Source organism: Staurois parvus, unplaced genomic scaffold, assembly GCF_062004578.1.
Source record: "Staurois parvus isolate SC_StPar_1 unplaced genomic scaffold, SC_StPar_1.0 ptg003846l, whole genome shotgun sequence".
Taxonomy (NCBI): domain Eukaryota; kingdom Metazoa; phylum Chordata; class Amphibia; order Anura; family Ranidae; genus Staurois; species Staurois parvus.
This window is the reverse complement of record NW_028321641.1, coordinates 1-26,483: the sequence shown is the minus strand read 5'-3', so window position 1 is coordinate 26,483 and position 26,483 is coordinate 1. Positions and strand designations below refer to the sequence as shown.

The 26,483-nt window shown below is 54.8% G+C and overlaps 1 protein-coding gene across 1 annotated transcript; it reads right to left on the bottom strand.

The window, feature by feature from the left end:
- Positions 1 to 1,425: 1,425 nt before the first annotated feature.
- Positions 1,426 to 22,982, bottom strand: LOC149427355 (immunoglobulin superfamily member 3-like; the record flags this gene model as incomplete). The annotated part of the gene is made up of 9 exons (XM_089668096.1): positions 1,426 to 2,082; positions 3,241 to 3,633; positions 4,071 to 4,451; positions 7,061 to 7,453; positions 9,537 to 9,932; positions 11,283 to 11,675; positions 11,767 to 12,132; positions 16,297 to 16,704; positions 22,589 to 22,982. Coding segments are annotated over 9 exons (3,402 nt in total), but the record flags the coding sequence as incomplete, so codon positions are not given.
- Between the last annotated feature and the right edge of the window lie 3,501 nt (positions 22,983 to 26,483).

The window sequence follows — 26,483 nt, the reverse complement described above, 5'->3', positions numbered from 1 at the left end:
ACCCAGTGTACCCCATGACCCCACAACACAGTACTCCGCCCAGTGTACCCCATGACCCCACACCACAGCACTCCGCCCAGTGTACCCCATGACCCTACATCACAGTACTTTGCCCAGTGTACCCCATGACCCCACACCACAGTACTCCACCCAGTGTACCCCATGACCCCACACCACAGTACTCCGCCCAGTGTACCCCATGACCCCACATCACCGTACTGCACCCAGTGTACCCCATGACCCCACACCACAGTACTCCACCCAGTGTACCCCATGACCCTACATCACAGTACTCCGCCCAGTGTACCCCATGACCCTACATCACCGTACTGCACCCAGTGTACCCCATGACCCTACATTACAGTCCTACACCCAGTGTACCCCATGACCCTACACCACAGTACTCCACCCAGTGTACCCCATGACCCTACATCACAGTATTCCACCCAGTGTACCCCATGACCCTACATCACAGTACTCCGCCCAGTGTACCCCATGACCCTACACCACAGTACTCCGCCCAGTGTACCCCATGACCCCACATCACAGTACTCCGCCCAGTGTACCCCATGACCCTACATCACAGTACTCCACCCAGTGTACCCCATGACCCTACACCACAGCACTCCGCCCAGTGTACCCCATGACCCTACACCACAGTACTCCACCCAGTGTACCCCATGACCCTACACCACAGTACTCCACCCCAGTGTACCCCATGACCCCACATCACCGTACTCCACCCAGTGTACCCCATGACCCTACATCACCGTACTCCACCCCAGTGTACCCCATGACCCCACATCACCGTACTCCACCCAGTGTACCCCATGACCCTACACCACAGTACTCCACCCCAGTGTACCCCATGACCCCACATCACCGTACTCCACCCAGTGTACCCCATGACCCTACATCACCGTACTCCACCCCAGTGTACCCCATGACCCTACATCACCGTACTCCACCCAGTGTACCCCATGACCCTACACCACTAATACTCTACCGAGGATACCTCAGGGGGCCCCGGGGCCCTACATCACATTGGCTATTCGGGTATCAGTACAATATACTGTACATACATCTCCCAATACAGGAGCAGAGGAAGCCAAACATCCAAACTGCCCCCCGACTTGTGACTACTTCAGCAGTATAGGTTACAGGTCCCGACCCCCCCCCCCCCCCCAAGGCCATCATCTCCTCTGCCTTCCCTTTGGTTGGACCCAACTGGAATGTGTTGATCTCCCCTCAGAGGAGGATGTACCACAGGTGAAGCTGGAAGGTATCAGAAATGCTGAACTGCTTGTGGCTGCATCCTCTCTGTCTCTAGGCCCCTCCCCTGAGGAGCGCATAGTGTCATTCCTAGAGGAGGCCGTACTCAGCACCGGGCAGGTAATCACTCAGCAACCACACAGGGCGAGGACACCGGGTGTAACAAAACCGATTTATTATTGTGCTCTGTGTATTTATGGGGGTCTATGTATCCGGGATGGAGCAATACAGACAGTTCCTACTTCAGAAACATCAATAAATAGGCGACAAGTGTGGCAGACAACGTTGGCGTTACTGAAAGGCTGAGGATTGCGTGACTTCACAGCCCACGCCCACCACGTCTGTGCCGAGATCTGACCGCCCTCATAAACGGCCAATCCAAAGAGGGAGTTCAGATATGCGCAGCACAGGACTGGTCCACCCAAAAGTGATATTCCGGTGATAGGTGGAGGCTCGCGGCCCATTCATTTCTTGGGGAGTCCCAGCCGTGTCTCCCCGATAAGTGGTGGGCCACGTCCCCAGATTGGACTCATCATGGACTAGACAGGTTTCCTTCGCCGGCAGACATGATTGGCGAGGTGGCGGGGGTCGTGTCATCGTCTGATCGCCACGATTGTCCGCCATTTTCCTTCACCTCAGTCATCTTCACAGAGGACCACAGATCTCCCGGGGGCCTCTGCCGCACCCCGCCACCTCTCCAACGCCACAACGCCAGAGCGAGGAGTGCGAGGACCAGTATGATGAAGAAGATGGTGAACGCCAACAGGAAGTGGAAGAGGGACAGCGAGGTGCAGATCGATGAGCGGGAACCTGGGGGGAGGGGCAAAACACAGACTCATGAATCCATGTGGAGGCAACTGGGGCCACCAACACCCTGATAAATGACATGATGTACAGAGGAACTCCGACTACACACAGCACTCCCATATCCAACCTGCACACTCCCCCCCCCCCCATATCCAACCTGCACACTCCCCCCCCATATCCAACCTGCACACTCTATGCCCCCCCCCCATATCCAACCTGCACACTCCCCCCCCCCCCCATATCCAACCTGCACACTCCCCCCCCATATCCAACCTGCACACTCTATGCCCCCCCCCATATCCAACCTGCATACTCTCCCCCCCATATCCAACCTGCACACTCCCCCCCCCATATCCAACCTGCACACTCCCCCCCCATATCCAACCTGCACACTCTATGCCCCCCCCCATATCCAACCTGCACACTCCCCCCCCCCCATATCCAACCTGCACACTCCCCCCCCATATCCAACCTGCACACTCTATGCCCCCCCCCATATCCAACCTGCACACTCCCCCCCCCCCCATATCCAACCTGCACACTCCCCCCCCCATATCCAACCTGCACACTCTATGCCCCCCCCCCATATCCAACCTGCATACTCTCCCCCCCCATATCCAACATACACACTCCCCCCCCATATCCAACATACACACTCCCCCCCCATATCCAACCTACACACTCTACCCCCTCCATCCATATCCAACCTGCACACTCTACCCCCCCCCCTTCCACCCATATCCAACCTGCACACTCTGCCCCCCCCCATATCCAACCTGCATACTCTCTCCTCCCCCATATCCAACCTGTACACTCTGCCCCCCCCCAAATCCAACCTGCATACTCTCTCCTCCCCCATATCCAACCTGTACACTCTGCCCCCCCCATATCCAACCTGCATACTCTCTCCTCCCCCATATCCAACCTGCACACCCCCCCCCCCCCCCTCCAATATTCATCCTGCACAGACTCTGCCCCCTATTGTTTGGCCCGCACATTTCCTCTCCCCCAGTGTTCATTCTTCACACTCCCACCTCCCTCTGTGTTTGGCTCCCACATGCACCCCCTCTCCGACCTACAACCCCATCTTCTTCCCCCGGCCCAACAAAGGTCCCCCATGTACCCCAACCACAGATCTCTACATCCGGGACCAATCTGTACCTGCACTCTGGATGATGATGGAGATGTTTCCAGATTGGGGCTCTCCTATTGGTTCCCAGACTCCTCGGGGGCTCGGCAGCCACTCCTGGACCTGGCAGTGATAGGTGCCGCTGTCGGTCATGTGACTATGGTGGATCCTCAGATGGAAGGTCAGCTCCGATGGACGCTCATACTGGAGCCGGTCTATCTTCTCCTGGAAATAAATAAACTCACCCATGTGGTTGACAGCAAGCAGTAGAGTGCGTGGGGCCCCGGGGCCCTCGATCCTCCACCAAGAGACAGACAGGAGAGAGCCGGGCATAGACACTACCAACACCTGGCAGGGGAGGGTGACAGCGGACTGTTCTGCCACCAGAAGGGTTAGTTCAGTGCGGTTCAGACTCAGGCGATCTTCTGTAGAGGAGAAAGAAAATCACGATAAAGAAGAACTCCGCTTACACAAGCCCATTCCCCGATCTACAACCCCCTCCGCCCACAATTTACTGATCTCCAGGCTGCCAAGTGCCAGGTACATGTGCAAACATTTCCATTTCAGCTCCTGTGTGTGTCCAGCAGGACATTAAATGCTCAGCTCCCATCATGCATCTGGAGCTCGCTCTGCTCCTGCATGAGCTCTGCCATCTATCAGCGGGATACAGAGAGCACACGGGGTGTCAGGTATGGGCTGTAATGGCTGCTCCACCAATAATCCGCTTCAAATATACACACAGTACAGTGGAGCTCTTCTGGTCTCAGGCAGTTCACATCCCCCCATAGCAGCCAATCAGAGTGCCCCAATGGTTTCCCCCATAGAAAGGGAGAGAGGAGACCTCTGGGTAATGAGTACATACCAGGCGGGGTAACCCTGATCTCCAGGAACCCGGATTGGTCAGAAGCGGCCATCTTCCATTCCCCCTCCTGCAATCTCCATTCCTCCACCTGGCAGAAGTATCTTCCTGAGTCCTCCAGCTCCGCCCCCTGCAGCAGCAGGCTGTAATTCCCCCTCCCGGGGGCCACCATACGCAGGCGGCTGTCCTCGTACTCCGTCACCCCTTCATGATCAGACCGGCACAGGAGGCGGGGAAGGCCGAAGTCCCACCCCTGCAGATACCAGGAGATGGAGAGGAGCGATGAAGGACTAAGTCCCGCCTCCAGGGGGCAGTGCAAGAAAAAATCCTCCCACTGCTTGACAGAAGAGCTGACATTCCGTTTAGGGAGCTTCAGAGTCTGATCTGGAAGGGAAAAACAAGGAGAGGTGACAATGAGGAAGGGTCCAAGAAATGCAGCCAAAGTCCATAGATTTATATATATATTGGCAGCTACTGTGGGTGGGAGTTGTCGGGGGTCACAAAGCTGGAGGCGTGCAACTGAGCATGCTCCCTACATGAGACACGCTCTGTACATGGATGTACCACGCATCCACATCATGCCTGTCCTCAGCTCCGCCAGCAGAGGGGGATGTACAGTGGGGATGGAAAGTTTGGGCACCCCAGCTAAAAATTTGTATTAATGTGCATAAAGAAGCCAAGGAAAGATGGAAAAATCTCCAAAAGGCATCAAATTACAGATTAGACATTCTTATAATATGTCAACAAAAGTTAGATTTTATTTCCATCATTTACACTTTCAAAATAACAGAAAACAAAAAAATGGCGTCTGCAAAAGTTTGGGCCCCTGCAGAGTTAATATCTTGTACTGCCCCCTTTGGCAAGCTGAGACCTGCCAGTGTCATGGATTGTTCTCAATCATCGTCTGGGAAGACCAGGTGATGTCAATCTCAAAGGTTTTAAATGCCCAGACTCATCTGACCTTGCCCCAACAATCAGCACCATGGGTTCTTCTAAGCAGTTGTCTAGAAAACTGAAACTGAAAATAGTTGACGCTCACAAAGCTGGAGAAGGCTATAAGAAGATAGCAAAGCGTTTTCAGATGTCAATATCCTCTGTTCGGAATGTCATTAAGAAATGGCAGTCATCAGGAACAGTGGAAGTTAAAGCAAGATCTGGAAGACCAAGAAAAATATCAGACAGAACAGCTCGCAGGATTGTGAGAAAAACAATTCAAAACCCACGTTTGACGGCACGATCCCTCCAGAAAGATCTGGCAGACACTGGAGTTGTGGTCACTATTCCACTATAAAGAGATACTTGTACAAATATGGTCTTCATGGAAGAGTCATCAGAAGAAAACCTCTTCTACGTCCTCACCACAAAAATCATCGTTTGAACTTTGCAAATGAACATATAGACAAGCCGGATGCATTTTGGAAACAAGTTCTGTGGACCGATGAGGTTAAAATTGAACTTTTTGGCCGGAATGATCAAAGGTACGTTTGGAGAAGAAGGGGCACAGAATTGAATGAAAAGAACCTCTGTCCAACTGTGAAGCATGGGGTTGGATCAATCATGCTTTGGGGTTGTGTTGCAGCCAGTGGCACAGGGAACATCTCACGAGTAGAAGGAAAAATGGATTCAATAAAATTTCAGCAAATTTTGGATGGTAACTTGATGCCATCTGTGAAAAAGCTGAAGTTAAAGAGAGGATGGCTTCTACAAATGGATAATGATCCTAAACACACCTGGAAATCCACGGGGGATTACATCAAGAGGCGTAAACTGAAGGTTTTGCCATGGCCTTCACAATCTCCTGACCTCAACATCATTGAAAATCTATGGATAGACCTGAAAAGAGCCGTGCTGACAGACAGCCCAGAAATCTCAAAGAACTGGAAGACTTTTGTCAGGAAGAATGGGCAAAGATACCTCAAACAAGAATTGAAAGACTCTTGGCTGGCTACAAAAAGCGTTTACAAGCCTTGATACTTGCCAAAGGGGGCAGTACAAGATATTAACTCTGCAGGGGGCCCAAACTTTTGCAGACGCCATTTTTTTGTTTTCTGTTATTTTGAAAGTGTAAATGATGGAAATAAAATCTAACTTTTGTTGACATATTATAAGAATGTCTAATCTGGAATTTGATGCCTTTTGGAGATTTTTCCATCTTTCCTTGGCTTCTTTATGCACATTAATACACATTTGTAGCTGGGGGGCCCAAACTTTCCATCCCCACTGTGTGTCAGCTAATAAATGGTATCACCCTAAGGACCCATTCACACAGGAGGCCGGCTCTAATGCCCCTCCGAAAAACAATATGGGGTGGATTGTGTGTTCAGAGGATGTTTAGAGCCGGGTACAGGTGACTGCTGCTTCTCTGGATACATTGGATTCTCTGGATACATTGGCTGGTGATGGGAGATTTTCCTTCACTTCCTGCCAAGGCTGGTGATGGGAGATTTCCCTTCACTTCCTGCCAAGGCTGGTGATGGGAGATTTCCCTTCACTTCCTGTAAAGGCTGGTGATGGGAGATTTTCCTTCACTTCCTGTCAGGGCTGGTGATGGGAGATTTTCCTTCACTTCCTGTCAAGGCTGGTGATGGGAGATTTTCCTTCACTTCCTGTCAGGGCTGGTGATGGGAGATTTTCCTTCACTTCCTGTCAGGGCTGGTGATGGGAGATTTTCCTTCACTTCCTGCCAGGGCTGGTGATGGGAGATTTTCTTTCACTTCCTGCCAGGGCTGGTGATGGGAGATTTTCTTTCACTTCCTGCCAGGGCTGGTGATGGGAGCTTTTCCTTCACTTCCCGTCAGGGCTGGTGATGGGAAATCTCTCCAACAGGGACACAGATTTTCTCATGACCCTGGGCTGTGGGAATGGCTGTGGGCGGTCAGTAATATTCCCCCCTCTGCCCTGTCATGTATGTTTGGTGTCAGTTGGTGTCAGTTACAGCAGAAGTATGATCGCGGTTCATGAAGAGACAACATATATGTAGCGTGTTATCTCACCCGAGGTGATGAAGGTGACCTGGGTGTCTCCGGATTTCCCCTCCCCCAGCGGGTGCCAGTTGCCCGTCTCCTCCAGTAGCCATTCCTGCACCACGCAATGGTAGGCCCCCTCCTCCCTGAGGCCCGGTCTGAGGATTCGCAGGAGGAAGGAGTCCGCGGAGGACCGTTCAGAGATAAAGCGGGGGCGGAGCGATGAATCTTGGCTGGTCACGCCCCCGAGGTCCACTCTGAGGATTTCCATGAAGGAAGCGGATGATGGCGGGCGAAAGAACCACGCAACACTGAGCTGAGTGGCAGGGGTGGACTCCAGGATCCTGCAGGTGACCGCAGCCTCGTCCTGTCCCGCGGTCAGTGCCACCGCGCCAGAGGCGGAGTCAAGCCTCAGCTTCGTGTCTGGGGGAGAGAGACAGCGGTCAATGTCAGCCATTATAATTCTATCACACGAGTATTATCACTGTGGGCCCTGATAATGGTGGGGAGCTCTCAGGGGTGGACTGACAACTCATGGGGCCCCCGGGCAATAGGGGATCATGGGGCCCCTGTGTCCTTGCCCACAGTCAGACCACACCCAAAAAAGCTTATGAAAGGTATCAGGGGCATCTCATGGGGCCCCCTACTGACCTCGGGCTCTCGGGCAGTGCTCAAGTGCAGGAATGGTCAGTCTGATCCTGGTTAGAAGCAATTGAGCTCCGCCTCATGTCCTGGCTGGAGAACGTCCAGCATCATCTAGTGCTTCTCTACCCATCCTGACTGGCCCCGCCCCTTTCATTCAGTGGATTTCAGTTCAGGGCCCGAGGTCAGTAGGGAGCCCCATGAGATGCCCCTGGTACCTTTCATAGGCTTTTTTGGGTGTGGTTTGAGTGTGGACGAGGACACAGGGGCCCCATGATCCCCTATTGCCCGGGGCCCCATGAGCTGTCAGTCTGCCCCTGCACATGTGAAAATTACCCATGCACTGACACCCACCTCTCCAGACCGACACCCCACCTCTCCAGACCAACACCCGCCTCTCCAGACCGACACCCCGCCTCTCCAGACCGACACCCCGCCTCTCCAGACCGACACCCGCCTCTCCAGACCGACACCCCACCTCTCCAGACCGACACCCCACCTCTCCAGACCGACACCCCACCTCTCCAGACCGACACCCCACCTCTCCATAATGACACCCCACCTCTCCAGACCGACACCCCACCTCTCCAGACCGACACCCCACCTCTCCATAATGACACCCCACCTCTCCAGACCGACACCCCACCTCTCCAGACCGACACCCCACCTCTCCATAATGACACCCCACCTCTCCAGACCGACACCCCACCTCTCCAGACCGACACCCCACCTCTCCATAATGACACCCCACCTCTCCAGACCGACACCCCACCTCTCCAGACCGACACCCCACCTCTCCAGACCGACACCCCACCTCTCCAGACCGACACCCCACCTCTCCATAATGACACCCCACCTCTCCAGACCGACACCCCACCTCTCCAGACCGACACCCGCCTCTCCAGACCGACACCCCGCCTCTCCAGACCGACACCCCGCCTCTCCAGACCGACACCCGCCTCTCCAGACCGACACCCCACCTCTCCAGACCGACACCCCACCTCTCCAGACCGACACCCCACCTCTCCATACCGACACCCCACCTCTCCAGACCGACACCCCACCTCTCCATAATGACACCCCACCTCTCCAGACCGACACCCCACCTCTCCAGACCGACACCCCACCTCTCCATAATGACACCCCACCTCTCCAGACCGACACCCCACCTCTCCAGACCGACACCCCACCTCTCCAGACCGACACCCGCCTCTCCAGACCGACACCCCACCTCTCCAGACCGACACCCCACCTCTCCATAATGACACCCCACCTCTCCAGACCGACACCCCACCTCTCCAGACCGACACCCCACCTCTCCATAATGACACCCCACCTCTCCATACCGACACCCCACCTCTCCATACCGACACCCCACCTCTCCATAATGACACCCCACCTCTCCAGACCGACACCCCACTTCTCCAGACCGACACCCCACCTCTCCAGACCGACACCCACCTCTCCAGACCGGCACCCACCTCTCCATACCGACACCCACCTCTCCAGACCGACACCCACCTCTCCAGACCGACACCCCACCTCTCCAGACCATCACCCCACCTCTCCAGACTGACCCCCACCTCTTCAGAATGACACCCACCTCTCCAGACCGTCACCCACCTCTCCAGACCAACACCCACCTCTCCAGACTGGCACCCTCCTCTCCAGACTGGCACCCTCCTCTCCAGACCGACACCCGCCTCTCCAGACCGACCCCCCACCTCTCCAGATTGACCCCCACCTCTCCAGACCGACCCCCACCTCTCCAGACCGACACCCCACCTCTCCAGATTGACCCCCACCTCTCCAGACTGACCCCCGCCCATTCATAGCGCCCCCCCTGGGAAGGATGATGATGTACCTGGAAGTTGCACCTGTATGGTGACAACATTGGAGGAGATGGTGGTCGGTGTCACTGAGGTCTGGGTGGGCTGGATGGTGACGCTGCACTGATAGGCTCCGCTCTGCTGGGACGGCTGGACCCGGTGGATGTGCAGGGCGGACGTGTCGGCACTCAGCAGGATCTGAGTTTTCCCCTTGAAGTTGGGATAGGATTGGCCCCACAGCAGCTCCCCATTCCCGGACCCCCGCACCAGGATCTGAGGGGGCCCCTGCTGGTCAGGCTGAAAGGACCAGGACCAGACGAGGCGCCGACCGCGCAGGCTGAAATCCGCTTTGGCGCTGCAGTGCAGAACAGCCGAGTCGCCCGAGATGGACTTCGTGTTCCGCGTCATGAGTGAGACTTGGAGGGTGGAGCCTGCAGAGAGAAGAGACATCAATGGGCACAGGGATGGTGGGAACCCCTCATAATGGGCACAGGGATGGTGGGAACCCCTCATAATGGGCACAGGGATGGTGGGAACCCCTCATAATGGGCACAGGGATGGTGGGAACCCCTCATAATGGGCACAGGGATGGGGGGAATCCCTCATAATGGGCACAGGGATGGGGGAACCCCTCATAATGGGCACAGGGATGGTGGGAACCCCTCATAATGGGCACAGCGGGTGTACAGACCCGGGAACTCAGCACAGGGATGGTGGGAACCCCTCATAATGGGTACAGGGATGGTGGGAACCCCTCATAATGGGCACAGGGATGGTGGGAACCCCTCATAATGGGCACAGGGATGGTGGGAACCCCTCATAATGGGCACAGGGATGGTGGGAACCCCTCATAATGGGCACAGCGGGTGTACAGACCCGGGAACTCAGCACAGGGATGGTGGGAACCCCTCATAATGGGTACAGGGATGGTGGGAACCCCTCATAATGGGCACAGGGATGGTGGGAACCCCTCATAATGGGCACAGGGATGGTGGGAACCCCTCATAATGGGTACAGGGATGGTGGGAACCCCTCATAATGGGCACAGGGATGGTGGGAACCCCTCATAATGGGTACAGGGATGGTGGGAACCCCTCATAATGGGTACAGGGATGGTGGGAACCCCTCATAATGGGTACAGCGGGTGTACAGACCCGGGAACTCGGCACAGGCATGGTGGGAACCCCTCATAATGGGCACACCGGGTGTACAGACCCGGGAACTCGGCACAGGGATGGTGGGAACCCCTCATAATGGGCACAGCGGGGGTACAGACCCAGGAACTCGGCACAGGGATGGTGGGAACCCCTCATAATGGGCACAGGGATGGTGGGAACCCCTCATAATGGGTACAGCGGGTGTACAGACCCGGGAACTCGGCACAGGGATGGTGGGAACCCCTCATTATGGGCACAGCGGGTGTACAGACCCGGGAACTCAGCACAGGGATGGTGGGAACCCCTCATAATGGGCACAGGGATGGTGGGAACCCCTCATAATGGGCACAGGGATGGTGGGAACCCCTCATAATGGGCACAGCGGGTGTACAGACCCGGGAACTCAGCACAGGGATCGTGGGAACCCGTCATAATGGGCACAGGGATGGTGGGAACCCCTCATAATGGGCACAGGGATGGTGGGAACCCGTCATAATGGGCACAGGGATGGTGGGAACCCCTCATAATGGGCACAGGGATGGTGGGAACCCCTCATAATGGGCACAACGGGTGTACAGACCCAGGAACTCAGCACAGGGATGGTGGGAACCCCTCATAACTTACTCATGCGTTGGACGTCGATGTGGACACCGTTGCTGTCCGTGGTGATGCCCATGTTGGCTCCGCCCCCTCCTTGCGTCCCCTCGGCGTAGCGGCAGACATATTCTCCTCCGTCATGTGGGGTCAGATCATCCAATCGGAGAGCGAAGATCCCGGAATCGACTTTCTCGGCCACCAGAAGATCCTCGCCCCGCCTGTAATCTGCACCAATCACCAGCCGGCCGTCCTCCAGCATGGAGACAATGGATCTCAAGTCGCCTGACTCCGCCCTCCGAAACCAACCGAGAGAAGCTGAGGATGAGGATGACGGGGAGACCAGACAGCGAAGCACCAAGCGATCCCCTTCATAGAGCCGAGACGTGAGCGCCGTGAGTGAGACCTGCGGAGCGCGGAACTCTGCAACGCAACAAAGTCACCGTTCATGTATACGGTATATACTCTAGCGGATCTGAGCCCCTCCCCCACCGCTACATTAATGGGGCCCCACCTGGTCCTTTCACCTCCACAGACATCTGATTGGACGTCCGGCTATTCTTGCTCCGTTCATCGGTGACCTCACAGGCGTATGAGCCGCCATCTTCAATCCGCGCCTGACCGATCCTCAGCACCCAGGAAGTCATGTCCCGCCTATGCACAACGCACCGTAACTCCGCCCCCACGGAGCCAAATTCCTTTCCGAATGTGACCACTCCGGATGGTTCCCAGACCGCCATTGTGGTGCCACCGAGCCTCCAGACAATGCGGAACCGCCCGCCACTGGTACCCGCGTTGGTGACAGAGCAGACGACCTCCAGGGGGTGTCCTGGGGTGAGAACCGTGGCCGATGCCTCCACCTGGACTCCAAATTCTCCACCTAAAATGAGATTGCATGGATTAGCCACTGTAGGGACACAAATCAGCGCACGCCTCACACGCCGGGGGCCAATGCTTCTTATAGGTCAGGAGGTGAGGCCTAGTCCTGGTATAGAACAGACGTCTAGGACCACCTGCCACACCGCAGTCCACTGTGACCGCGCGAGTCAGCGTCCACCAAAGGGACACCACCATTCATTTGGGTTCGTTTTTAGTTTTTTTTGTCCTGTTTTTTGTCCTATAAGTGGACAAAAAAGGTGCTCAGGGGGCTCTCCCGAAGAGAGACCCCCCCAGGGACAGGGGAGGAAGGAACCTGATGGCCACGCATCCTCCTCCTGGACTTCAGGGCAGGCCCGAGGACCCTCCATCCTAGTGAGACCCCCCAGAGACATGGGAGGAAAGAACCTGATGGCCACGCATCCTCCTCCAGGACTTCAGGGCAGGCCCGAGGACCCTCCATCCTAGTGAGACCCCCCCAGGGACAGGGCAGGAAGGAACCTGATGGCCACGCATCCTCCCCCTGGACTTCAGGGCAGGCCCGAGGACCCTCCATCCTAGTGAGACCCCCCCAGAGACATGGGAGGAAAGAACCTGATGGCCACGCATCCTCCTCCTGGACTTCAGGGCAGGCCCGAGGACCCTCCATCCTAGTGAGACCCCCCCAGAGACATGAGAGGAAGGAACCTGATGGCCACGCATCCTCCCCCTGGACTTCAGGGCAGGCCCGAGGACCCTCCATCCTAGTGAGACCCCCCCAGGGACAGGGAAGGAAGGAACCTGATGGCCACGCATCCTCCTCCTGGACTTCAGGGCAGGCCCGAGGACCCTCCATCCTAGTGAGACCCCCCAGGGACAGGGGAGGAAGGAACCTGATGGCCACGTATCCTCCTCCTGGACTTCAGGGCAGGCCCGAGGACCCTCCATCCTAGTGAGACCCCCCAGGGACAGGGGAGGAAGGAACCTGATGGCCACGCATCCTCCTCCTGGACTTCAGGGCAGGCCCGAGGACCCTCCATCCTAGTGAGACCCCCCCAGGGACATGGGAGGAAGGAACCTGATGGCCACGCATCCTCCCCCTAGACTTCAGGACAGGCCCGAGGACCCTCCATCCTAGTGAGACCCCCCAGGGACAGGGGAGGAAGGAACCTGATGGCCACGCATCCTCCTCCTGGACTTCAGGGTAGGCCCGAGGACCCTCCATCCTAGTGAGACCCCCCCAGGGACAGGAGAGGAAGGAACCTGATGGCCACGCATCCTCCTCCTGGACTTCAGGGCAGGCCCGAGGACCCTCCATCCTAGTGAGACCCCCCCAGGGACAGGAGAGGAAGGAACCTGATGGCCACGCATCCTCCTCCTGGACTTCAGGGCAGGCCCGAGGACCCTCCATCCTAGTGAGACCCCCCCAGGGACAGGGGAGGAAGGAACCTGATGGCCACGCATCCTCCTCCTGGACTTCAGGGCAGGCCCGAGGACCCTCCATCCTAGTGAGACCCCCCAGGGACAGGGGAGGAAGGAACCTGATGGCCACGCATCCTCCTCCTGGACTTCAGGGCAGGCCCGAGGACCCTCCATCCTAGTGAGACCCCCCAGGGACATGGGAGGAAGGATCCTGATGGCCACGCATCCTCCCCCTAGACTTCAGGACAGGCCCGAGGACCCTCCATCCTAGTGAGACCCCCCAGGGACAGGGGAGGAAGGAACCTGATGGCCACGCATCCTCCTCCTGGACTTCAGGGTAGGCCCGAGGACCCTCCATCCTAGTGAGACCCCCCCAGGGACAGGAGAGGAAGGAACCTGATGGCCACGCATCCTCCTCCTGGACTTCAGGGCAGGCCCGAGAACCCTCCATCCTAGTGAGACCCCCCAGGGACAGGGGAGGAAGGAACCTGATGGCCACGCATCCTCCTCCTGGACTTCAGGGTAGGCCCGAGGACCCTCCATCCTAGTGAGACCCCCCCAGGGACAGGAGAGGAAGGAACCTGATGGCCACGCATCCTCCTCCTGGACTTCAGGGCAGGCCCGAGGACCCTCCATCCTAGTGAGACCCCCCAGGGACATGGGAGGAAGGATCCTGATGGCCACGCATCCTCCCCCTGGACTTCAGGGCAGGCCCGAGGACCCTCCATCCTAGTGAGAACAAAAACACACACAAAAATGAAAGGTGACAAAACGTGGGAGAAAATAAATAAATAAATAAATAAGTGTGCACTGACCACGCCCTGAGGCCCGTGGCAAAAAAATTGCCCTGGACTTGGCCAAAAGTCCTAGCCCTAAAAGGCGCAGTGCAGGAAAAGTGTTTGGACCAGTAACCATGCGCACTTTTCACACTTAGGATCCCATCCCCATGTGCTACTAAGAGTACCCCTGAGGTGACCACTCTCAGGGGGCACTACTCTGTGGACTCTCTGCCTCCCCGGCCCCTGGCCAGACAAGGTAGATCCGTTCAAATCAGAAGGAACTGGGCCCCTCCGGTTTTCCCGGGGGAATTACTCCCGGGCCCCAACAGCCTGTGGGTGCCTCGGTTCCTCTTCCAGCCGGTACTTAGCCTTCAGAGCCCCCATCATACCAGCAGGGTCACTATACAGCCAGCCATCCTCGCCTAAAAGCAAGAATGATGTCGGAGCGCCCCCTACTGGACACTGATAGGAACAGATACTACACTTGATCTTAGCCAAAAGGCATTTGGGTTAGTTACTCCAGTTTTCCTTTTCTTACAACATGTAGCCGGGGGAACCCCAACACAGGACACCCCAGGAGAGAGAAAAGAGAGCATGGGCTGCTTGCCTTCAGACTTTCTCTCTCTGATTGAATCTACAGGAATTGAATTTGCATCTGAACTTGTGAAGAGAAGGAAGGAGGTAAGAAGGTGGAGTCACTGCTCTGTAGGGGGAAGGAAGGGGAGGAGTCATCTCTGTAGAGGGCTTCAATGTTCACTCTAATGAATGGTTCCACCCCCCACAGTCCTAGAGCTCCAAGGTCCAGTCCTGCTTGACTTCCAGCATCAACCAACCCGCTTTCTATGGGCCCAGGCTGTCGTGGACACACTCCCTGTGGGTGCGTCAGACAGTTTGCAAAAACAAAGTTCTTGTGTGGCCCTCCAGATATGTTGGGGGCCACAAATGATGCCCCGTATATGTACTAAGTTGCCCACAACTGATTTTGAAGTGGATTTATACCCAATAACAAAAGACTTTGCTTCCTATATGTTCACCCCATGATCCTGCCAGTGGAACACTTCCTTCCTAGGATGACAACGCTCATTTACTGTACTGCATCTATGGAGGAGCTGTGCTGTCATTCCAGGACAGGTCTACAGAGCACCTACCCTCTCCATCTCTATAATATAAAGGGGAGGTGTTCCGCAGTCCCCCGAGAACTGGGCAGGGATGTTAGAACTGCTTGGAATTTCCATGCAGCATAGCCAGAGACCAGCTTACTAGCTTTTCGGCATGGTCATCAGGTAAATTTCCACTTACAAGACAAAATACAAGTTCACTTTTGTAACGGAACCGGACCCCGACTGCACTCGGGTATTTCCGTTAGACTCCCCTTCCCTGTCCGAACACAGATCCCCGGACCCCACCGCTGACCATACAGGACGAGACACCACCAGGCTTCTTAAGACAGGAAGTGGACTGCTTTATTTTAACACAAACACAAGATATATACACAGGGCGGGGCAATACAACCAGGAACAGGAAACACATCAGCAGGCCGTCCCATCAGGGGGAAGGGCTGCCGGAAACACCCCCCACCAAGCCAAGACACACAATAGAACAATGGGATACACCACATGGCAGTAGACAATACAGGAACACATACATCCCATAATAGTTTGCTGGCAAGCAAGACACAATAGAACAATGGAACAACCACGTGGCAGTAAACAATGAACAACCCCCCCCCCCACCTATACATGTCCACACAATACTAGGACAGATCATCCTGTACCCCTAACAGTCACAGGGTGACTCACACATAATGGGGATATGGGGAGCTGAGACAGGGGTCTCCCCACCTCTCCAAAGGGGGCTGTGCCCCATGGGCCCCCCACCCAAAGTCACTCCCATCACAACTTTAATACAAGTTATCTACAGTCCCCCGGTCTGGACATGTTGGGTTCATGTAAGGTGGAACTTTCCATCTCAATGCTCCAAGTTCTTACCCTGCACTGATGCCACCTTCAGGTTGGTCTTCTCTGAGTCCTTCTCAACGATCTTTGTCCACACTCCACTGGGATCTTGGATCCACTCCGATCCTCGGCAGAAGATCTCGCCCTGGTCTGACTGGTGGAGTGCCCCAATGGTCAGTCTGTAGGTGGCTTCGGTCAGTTTGTCCAGGCGTACGTCTCCAGCCATGAATCGATCAGAGAAGGTCCCGCCAGGATGGAGGACAAAGTCACGGGACAAGGTCAGGATCTCAGCTTCCTGGTCAGTGGAGAGAATCCAGGAGATGGACAGATGGGTATGCTGGGAGGAGGCCATGGACACTTGGCAGGTCAGTACCAGGGGGGCCCCTTCTGATGTCTCCACAACCTTGTGAGGCATGAAGACCTGCAGGGTGTTGGGTATAACTGGAGGCAAGAGAACATTAAAAACAATCACCTATAATATCAGAATCAACGAACAATGGGAACAATTTACAGAATGCACAGAGCTGCAGATACAATATACATGCTTTTGTGAATTGCCGAATTCCACGTTTTTAGCGACTAGTTGATGAACAATGTGGTGGAGACAGATCAGAACCAGACAGGAGAGGAATGGAAAAGGACATTAGATTGGTCACCTTTACCTTCATGGCCATCAGACAGACAATTGCCAAATCTTGACCACAGCCTGCCTTACGTTTTGAGGAAGTCAAACAGCAAAAGTTCAATGAGAAGCTTTTGGCCATATTCAATGACACTCGTGTGAGGTATAGGAAAATCTGGTCTCCTTGGGTAGAGGAACTTCGCTTGGACAGGTTCGAACAATACTTCTCACCATGGCTACGACTCTCCCAGAGAGATCCCCCTATCTCAACCGTCCTTTTTCCACCCTCTCCTTCTTTCTCACCTGAATTTCTTCCATGTTTCGTCTTTTTTACACTTCATATCATCCAAGTGAATCTCATGGACCTTGGTTAAGGACATCTTGAGGAGACATGTGTAGCCAGGTTCTGGACTACAGGGATAGGAGACGGAAAAAAAACAAAATCTTTCTTTGAAGTGGGGAGAACCAGGTTACTCCAAGCCCAAGGACTTTAATTTAGAACACTTGGAACACTGGGAGATGTAGTTCGAGAAGTCAGCCATATTAAGGTGATGACCATCTTTATAAGCTACCCTATGACCTGTGCGTGGCAGGAGGAACCAAGAGGGCTTTATATCCTTTGCCCAGGAAAAGCCTGCTCTCTTGGCACCTTGGGGATTCAAGCAGATCAGAGCTGCTGGAACAAACCAGCCTTGGTATAGGCCCAATGGGTCTATGAGCGCTAATCATGCAATACACGGACCGAGGTGGCCGCTGTGAGATTGCTACATTCACAAAATCTACTGTCTCATCACTAACTGAGAGACCTTCACATTCTCCAGAAGAGCTGAGCTGTCCAGTGAGTCTCGTCCATCACTGGACAGATCAGGACTCCTCCAACTAACGAGAGTCTGCACTGCTTAGTAAGAGGAGAACCGTACTACATCCTTACTGCCTGCAGGATACAACTACCGTCATTGGTGCGCCAATGGACATCCAAAGGGCCCCAACACCAGCCGGCAGAAGATCCAAATTAGAGACTGCTCCTCCTACAAAGCTAGAAGCTTCCCCCTTTTCTCTCACATTTTTCTGGTCTTGATCCCTGGTTACGGTCACAGTCTAGGCCTAGCACCACCATCATTAGAACACACAGGCAGGTTACCTCCGTTGTTGTAAAATGGTCTTTCTGCCTGTTTGGCATTCTGGGTGGCGTTGTTACTGTTTATGCTGCCAAAGGAAAGGGAGAAAGAGCCACTGATGCCCCATCCTCTGCCTCTGTGTTACCCACTCAGCAAGTTACATTGTGTAGCCGTAATAATGGGTCACACGGGCTCACTATTCATTGTGCGTTTTTTTAATGTCAACCTACATGTTTGATGGCCCATAAGTAATGGCATTGGTGGTGTGAGGCTCTGCCACCATGGAAATGGGTTTGAGAAGGACACAGGACTCTCAAACAGTCAGTCTGAGAGGCTCCAGCAAATGTTTTGCGAGCCGGGAAAGCTATGTTTTAAGCTTTCCCTGGATTTGGTGAGTGTGGATCGGGGCTGTAAGCTTGAAGGCTCCAAAGAGTATTGGGTGGGACGGAGTCTTCAGGTTTTTCAGAAGTTCGGGATGGTGTGTGTGTGTCCAGGTGCCCACACTTGTTATAAGGCAGATCTGAGCATAACTCAAAAGGTGGTGGAGGTGGAATAGGAGTTGCTATTGCTACAAGCCTGAAGACAGAGCATTCTCAGGAGAGCTGGAAGCTCCTGGTGGAGACTACAACCCTTGTGAGGGGGATTCTGGGCCCAAGGACTGGGAAAGTCTGGCCAGCTATGAGAGTCTGGGAGACCAAGAGAGGGGCTGGGAGGCTGAGGAAGATGCAGAGGCCAGTGAGTCCAAGGGGTTGGAGGGAATCTGTGAGTCTCTGGAGGAAGCAAGCTGAGGTACAGGGAAAGCTCTGTCAAGAGGCCATGTGGGGCCTGAACAGTAAGAAGCTGTCACCTAGACTAAAAGCCTGAATAGCCAGTGGTCTGGGAGACCAAGAGAGGGTCTGGGAGGCTGAGGAAGATGCAGAGGCCAGTGAGTTCAAGGGGCTGGAGGGAATCCATGAGTCTCTGAAGGAAGCAAGCTGAGGTACAGGGAAAACTCTGTCAAGAGGCCATGGTGGGCTTGAACAGAAAGGAGCTGTTACCTAGGCTGAGAGCCTGAATAGCCAGTGGTCTGGGAGACCAAGCCAAGCAGAGGTACTGCTAACCAGAGAGCCAGGTGGCTCGGCATTTTCAATGTGTATTGTTTTGCGTGAGATTGAGACCCCCTGCGTGGGAAACCTTGCGTTGAAAGGACTTTTCAGTTACCGTTTGATAAAAGTGGGCTACCAGGCCCTTAAGTTTAGTATCAAAGGAGCTTGAGGAGAACTCAGAGGAGCCGGCAACTCGAAATGTTAAGATCCAATCTTCTTTATTGTCCATTTAGCGCCCCCTCTTGATGAGGTTGAGGTCAATTTATTTTTTTGAACGTTCCTCTGTAGCCATTGGTGCATTATCTGATTATTTTTGTCTGTTGTGGGTCGCACGGGCTGCAGGCTCCACTACGTCTCCCTGCCTCTTAGTAGGTTCCAGAATGTAGTGGGCTGGAAGAGGCAGACCCTGAGCTTGACTATTTATGGAACTCTAGCCAATCCCTGGGGAGGTATGCCCAGAAGGTGGAGGGGGAGCCCTTAAATAGTCTTGTGGACTGGAGCCAGTTCTGGGACAAGGTCATCCAGCACCCAGGGCAAAGATGCCAAACTGCAGTCCCCCCCTTCACGATGAGCTTAGGGGATCCCAGCAGTCAACACTACGGCTCCCTGCCTCCTAGTATGTTCTAGAATGTAGTGGGCTGGAAGAGGCAGACCCTGAGCTTGACTATTTATGGAACTCTAGCCAATCCCTGGGGAGGTATGCCCAGAAGGTGGAGGGGGAGCCCTTAAATAGTCTTGTGGACTGGAGCCAGTTCTGGGACAAGGTCATCCAGCACCCAGGGCAAAGATGCCAAACTGCAGTCCCCCCCTTCACGATGAGCTTAGGGGATCCCAGCAGTCAACACTACGTCTCCCTGCCTCTTAGTAGGTTCTAGAATGTAGTGGGCTGGAAGAGGCAGACCCTGAGCTTGACTATTTATGGAACTCTAGCCAATCCCTGGGGAGGTATGCCCAGAAGGTGGAGGGGGAGCACTTAAATAGTCTGAAGCCTGGAGCCGATTGTGGGGCAAGGTCACCCAGTGCCCAGGGTAAAGGTGCCAAACTGTAGCCCCCCCCCCCCCCATTCATGATGAGCTTAGGGGATCCCAGCAGACACTTGTCAAAATCACTGTCACAACGCCATATAACAGAAGGAAGGTGCCCCCATCCCTATAGTAAACCATTGCGCCCAGGGTAGACTCCTCTCCCACAAACCCCTGGTCGTGGCCCAGGTCTTATCCTGGAAGAAGAGATCCGAGCATAGAAGGGCTCCTGTCCTTCTGAGCCAGTCAGCTGAAAGCCTGCAGAGAGTTCACCAAAGTCCCAGCCATGCCAGGGCTGGGGGCCTAAAATCCTGGAAGCCTTTCGGATCTAAGGGGGTGCACTGAGGATCTGGCCTGAAGGGTTCACGATACAGCGTCTAACCAACATTGGACAGGATCCCACCAAGTATCTGGTGGCACAGCGAGTAAAGACCTGGAAGTGGGATCCTAGTGACTGCTTGCTGTGTAACCCCTTGTGTGACTGCGCTAGTGCTGCCAAAGTGGGGTTCACCCACCTGGGAATCCCAGAAGTGTTGTGCTGGTAGTCTCTGCAGAGGGTGGGCAGAAGAGAGAGAGAACTCCGAGAACTTTGTGCACTACATTCTGGAGTATCCTAAGGCTTCCCGACACCCCATCCCCATCCTAAGGCTTCCCGACACCCCATCCCCATCCTGAGGCTTCCCGACACCCCATCCCCATTCAACGAGCAATAAACCTTGAAAAAAGGCACTCGCTGCCTGGTCGATGTGTTGAGGCTGTGGGATCTGCTGTGTGCCTGGCTGCCACGCACTCACGTAGGAATAGAACCTGGGACCAATCTGCAAGGCTCGTTCGAGGTCTGTCCTACATTATGTACAATTGCCAATTGCTATGACTAAGGCCTGCGTGGGCTGAAACGCGTCAACTCTTCTGTTACTCAAATTCTACCCCAATATCGTTTTTGAATTTTAACCTTTCGAGTTGCCGACTCCTTTGGCTGTAGTTGTCCATCTGGCCTCCTGAATGTGCAGGAGCTTATGGAGAAGGTTGAAAGGTACAAGATACTACTGAGCAGAGGGAATTTTTGCGGATGTATCCTGAACCCCCCTAACCCCCTCTGGACAAATGAGCCGATAACACAGTGTAGCACCCTCCTAGGTTGCTGGGGGGAACTAGATTGTCAGCTAGGGATGATTAGCAGCCTGGGAGTAATAGCTAGCAGGGGATCAAAATTGGGTCAGAGCTGAAAGGCTCTGCAGACCAGCTCCCTGGAATTTGTCCTGCTCTAGAACTTCGGAGAAAGGTCCAGAAGCAGTGGGTGGATTTGAGGCGTGGCTGATCTGCACTTTTGAGGGAGCCTGGCCAATCCCCAACAGGAGGCTTGTCAATGGGCCAGGACAACCCTTCAAAGTGATTGAGAAGGAGAGTACGAGTGGAAGAGAGAGAAGGATGTAAGGCTGGAGGCAGGAGCCTGTGAGGGGGGCCCAGATGGAGAGGGGCTCACCTGCAGGCAGAGGACCTTGGGAGGCTGAAAACTTGGAACTTCACTGACCCCCTGAGAGAGGACAATGTGTGTGGCAGGGAAGGAGCAGCCCAGCTAGTAGGTAGCAACCACCGATCCTCCGGCAGCACAGGAGAGGGACCAAGTGAGTAAACCTGCACCCCCAGGGCCAGATAGGGGAAGGAGCACTCTGGTGGGAATCTAGATTTGCTATCTTACCTGGGACCAGGGGCGGACTGACTATTTGGAAACTTGGGCACTGCCCGAGGGCCCGGGGTCAGTAGGGGGCCCCATGAGATGCCCCTGGTACCTTTTTTGAGTTTGGGCAAGGACACAGGGGCCCCATGATTCCCTATTGCCCGGGGGCCCCATGAGTTGTCAGTCCGCCCCTGCCTGGGACTGTTTCACACTGCAGTGGCAGGCACTGGACCCCCCGCCCAGGGATTCACCCGTTACAGCTGGATGAGGAAAGGAGTCATCTGGGGTCTGAGGTGGTCCTACAGGAGATCCTGGCTAGCTCCACTTTGTCCTCAGTTGCCATTCCCTTGGGCATCCCATACACTCCTTGCCCCCTCCAAGTTCTAAATCCCCCTAATAAAACTTCAAAACAAGCTCAAGGACTGGCTGTCTCCTGATGGAAGTCTGAGGGAAGGAAATGTGTGTTGCCTGGCTGTGCTGGACTATAGGGGGGCCACAAATCTATTGCAAGTCCTAAGGGGGTAGTGCTACAATATTAAAAATGAAGATGGATGGTGTGAAAGTCAGTCTGTCCGCCATTGGTGGGTCAGTGCCTGGGTGCAGCAACATGGAGGGCCACTCAGCAGCTTCTTCAGGAGCCACTTCTACACATGGTCACTGCTGTCACCACCTCCTGTCGGCGTTTGCCCCGAGGCGTACCGTGAAGGAACCTGACATGAGATTGGCCTGTCAGTGCTGCTGGTTGGTGTCCACCATAGTTTGGTTGGTTCGGATGAGGCGCCGGGGGTCAGTTTTCTCACCTGTTAGGTTGGTCATGGCGTTGTAGGTACCCAGGTAGGTGGAGGCTGTATTGGGTGTGTAACATTCGTACTCTCCTGTGTCCTGCTCCTGCAGTTGGACGATGTGTAGGACGGTGTGGTCCCCGGACACCCTTTCTACGTAGATGTTGCGGCTCTGGACACGGCCGGAGTATTTGGCGTAGGAGAAGCCGGGCTCGTTGGTGCTCACCACGTTGATCTCTTTCTCTGGAGCTGACGGCTGTCGGATGGAGAACTTGAATTCCTGGATGGAGACCCCCTGGTACCCCGACACCTTGCACCAGATGGTGATGTGGGAGCCCACGGTGCGGTAGAGGGGCCCCTGCTCAATGGTGACCTCATGCTGAGCCCAAGACAAACCTGCGGGGAGACACAACTGCTGAGATCATTCCTGTCCATGTAGGTGACCCTGTGTGGCAGTGTCATGTAGCCTTTGCCCGGTCAGAGACAGTCCGGTGTAACGTGTCCCCGGTCAGAGACAGTCCGGTGTAAGGTGTCCCCGGTCAGAGACAGTCCGGTGTAACGTGTCCCCGGTCAGAGACAGTCCGGTGTAACGTGTCCCCGGTCAGAGACAGTCCGGTGTAACGTGTCCCCGGTCAGAGACAGTCCGGTGTAACGTGTCCCCGGTCAGAGACAGTCCGGTGTAACGTGTTCCCGGTCAGAGACAGTCCGGTGTAACGTGTCCCCGGTCAGAGACAGTCCGGTGTAAGGTGTCCCCGGTCAGAGACAGTCCGGTGTAAGGTGTCCCCGGTCAGAGACAGTCCGGTGTAACGTGTCCCCGGTCAGAGACAGTCCGGTGTAACGTGTCCCCGGTCAGAGACAGTCCGGTGTAACGTGTCCCCGGTCAGAGACAGTCCGGTGTAACGTGTCCCCGGTCAGAGACAGTCCGGTGTAACGTGTCCCCGGTCAGAGACAGTCCGGTGTAAGGTGTCCCCGGTCAGAGACAATCCGGTGTGACGTGTCCCCGGTCAGAGACAGTCCGGTGTAAGGTGTCCCCGGTCAGAGACAGTCCGGTGTAACGTGTCCCCGGTCAGAGACAGTCCGGTGTAACGTGTCCCCGGTCAGAGACAGTCCGGTGTAACGTGTTCCCGGTCAGAGACAGTCCGGTGTAACGTGTCCCCGGTCAGAGACAGTCCGGTGTAACGTGTTCCCGGTCAGAGACAGTCCGGTGTAACGTGTCCCCGGTCAGAGACAGTCCGGTGTAACGTGTCCCCGGTCAGAGACAGTCCGGTGTAACGTGTCCCCGGTCAGAGACAGTCCGGTGTAAGGTGTCCCCGGTCAGAGACAGTCCGGTGTAAGGTGTCCCTGGTCAGAGACAGTCCGGTGTAAGGTGTCCCCGGTCAGAGACAGTCCGGTGTGACGTGTCCCCGGTCAGAGACAGTCCGGTGTGACGAGTCCCCGGTCAGAGACAGTCCGGTGTGACGTGTCCCCGGTCAGAGACAGTCCGGTGTGACGTGTCCCCGGTCAGAGACAGTCCGGTGTGACGTGTCCCCGGTCAGAGACAGTCCGGTGTGACGAGTCCCCGGTCAGAGACAGTCCGGTGTGACGTGTCCCCGGTCAGAGACAGTCCGGTGTGACGTGTCCCCGGTCAGAGACAGTCCGGTGTGACGTGTCCCCGATCAGAGACAGTCCGGTGTGACGTGTCCCCGGTCAGAGACAGTCCGGTGTAAGGTGTCCCCGGTCAGAGACAGTCCGGTGTAAGGTGTCCCCGGTCAGAGACAGTCCGGTGTAAGGTGTCCCCGGTCAGAGACAGTCCGGTGTAAGGTGTCCCCGGTCAGAGACAATCCGGTGTGACGTGTCCCCGGTCAGAGACAGTCCGGTGTAAGGTGTCCCCGGTCAGAGACAGTCCGGTGTAAGGTGTCCCCGGTCAGAGACAGTCCGGTGTAAGGTGTCCCCGGTCAGAGACAGTCCGGTGTAAGGTGTCCCCGGTCAGAGACAGTCCGGTGTAAGGTGTCCCCGGTCAGAGACAGTCTGGTGTAACGTGTCCCCGGTCAGAGACAGTCTGGTCACGGTGTAACGTGTCCTCGGTCAGAGACAGTCTGGTCACGGTGTAACGTGTCCTCGGTCAGAGACAGTCTGGTGTAAGGTGTCCCCGGTCAGAGACAGTCCGGTGTAAGGTGTCCCCGGTCAGAGACAGTCCGGTGTAAGGTGTCCCCGGTCAGAGACAGTCCGGTGTAAGGTGTCCCCGGTCAGAGACAGTCCGGTGTAAGGTGTCCCCGGTCAGAGACAGTCCGGTGTAAGGTGTCCCCGGTCAGAGACAGTCCGGTGTAAGGTGTCCCCGGTCAGAGACAGTCCGGTGTAAGGTGTCCCCGGTCAGAGACAGTCTGGTGTAACGTGTCCCCGGTCAGAGACAGTCTGGTCACGGTGTAACGTGTCCTCGGTCAGAGACAGTCTGGTCACGGTGTAACGTGTCCTCGGTCAGAGACAGTCTGGTGTAACGTGTCCCCGGTCAGAGACAGTCTGGTGTAACGTGTCCCCGGTCAGAGACAGTCTGGTCACGGTGTAACGTGTCCCCGGTCAGAGACAGTCTGGTCACGGTGTAACGTGTCCCCGGTCAGAGACAGTCTGGTCACGGTGTAACGTGTCCCCGGTCAGAGACAGTCTGGTCACGGTGTAACGTGTCCTCGGTCAGAGACAGTCTGGTGTAACGTGTCTTCTGGTTTCTGACGGTCTCAAATAACATGTCTTCCGCCTCTGACAGTCTCATATAACTTTTCTTCAGTCTCTGACAGTCTCAAGTAACATGTCTTCAGTCTCTGACGGTCTCAAGTAACATGTCTTCAGTCTCTGGCAATCTCATGTAACATGTCTTCAGTCTCTGACAGTCTCAAATAACATGTCTTCAGTCTCTGGCAATCTCATGTAACATGTGTTCAGTCTCTGACGGTCTCAAATAACATGTCTTCAGTCTCTGGCAGTCTCATGTAACATGTCTTCAGTCTCATGTAACATGTCTTCAGTCTCTGACAGTCTCAAGTAACATGTCTTCAGTCTCTGGCAATCTCATGTAACATGTGTTCAGTCTCTGACGGTCTCAAATAACATGTCTTCCGCCTCTGACAGTCTCATATAACTTTTATTCATTCTCTGACAGTCTCATGTAACATGTCTTCAGTCTCTGACAGTCTCATGTAACATGTCTTCAGTCTCTGGCAATCTCATGTAACATGTCTTCAGTCTCTGGCAATCTCATGTAACATGTCTTCAGTCTCTGACGGTCTCAAATAACATGTCTTCCGCCTCTGACAGTCTCATATAACTTTTCTTCAGTCTCTGACAGTCTCAAGTAACATGTCTTCAGTCTCTGGCAATCTCATGTAACATGTCTTCAGTCTCTGACGGTCTCAAATAACATGTCTTCCGCCTCTGACAGTCTCATATAACTTTTCTTCAGTCTCTGACGGTCTCAAATAACATGTCTTCAGTCTCTGGCAATCTCATGTAACATGTGTTCAGTCTCTGACGGTCTCAAATAACATGTCTTCCGCCTCTGACAGTCTCATATAACTTTTATTCATTCTCTGACAGTCTCATGTAACATGTCTTCAGTCTCTGACAGTCTCATGTAACATGTCTTCAGTCTCTGGCAATCTCATGTAACATGTCTTCAGTCTCTGGCAATCTCATGTAACATGTCTTCAGTCTCTACGGTTTCAAGTAACATGTCTTCAGTCTCTGACGGTCTCAAATATCATGTCTTCAGTCTCTGACAGTCTCATGTAACATGTCTTCCATCTCTGACAGTCTCATGTAAAAGGCTCACAGTCCTTCCAGCCAACTCTTGCAGCAATACACATTGTCAATATTAGGTGTGGCCCTTTGGCCTTCAGGGGCCGCACCGGGAGGCATCACCCGAGGACAGTGGGCACTTACCTAC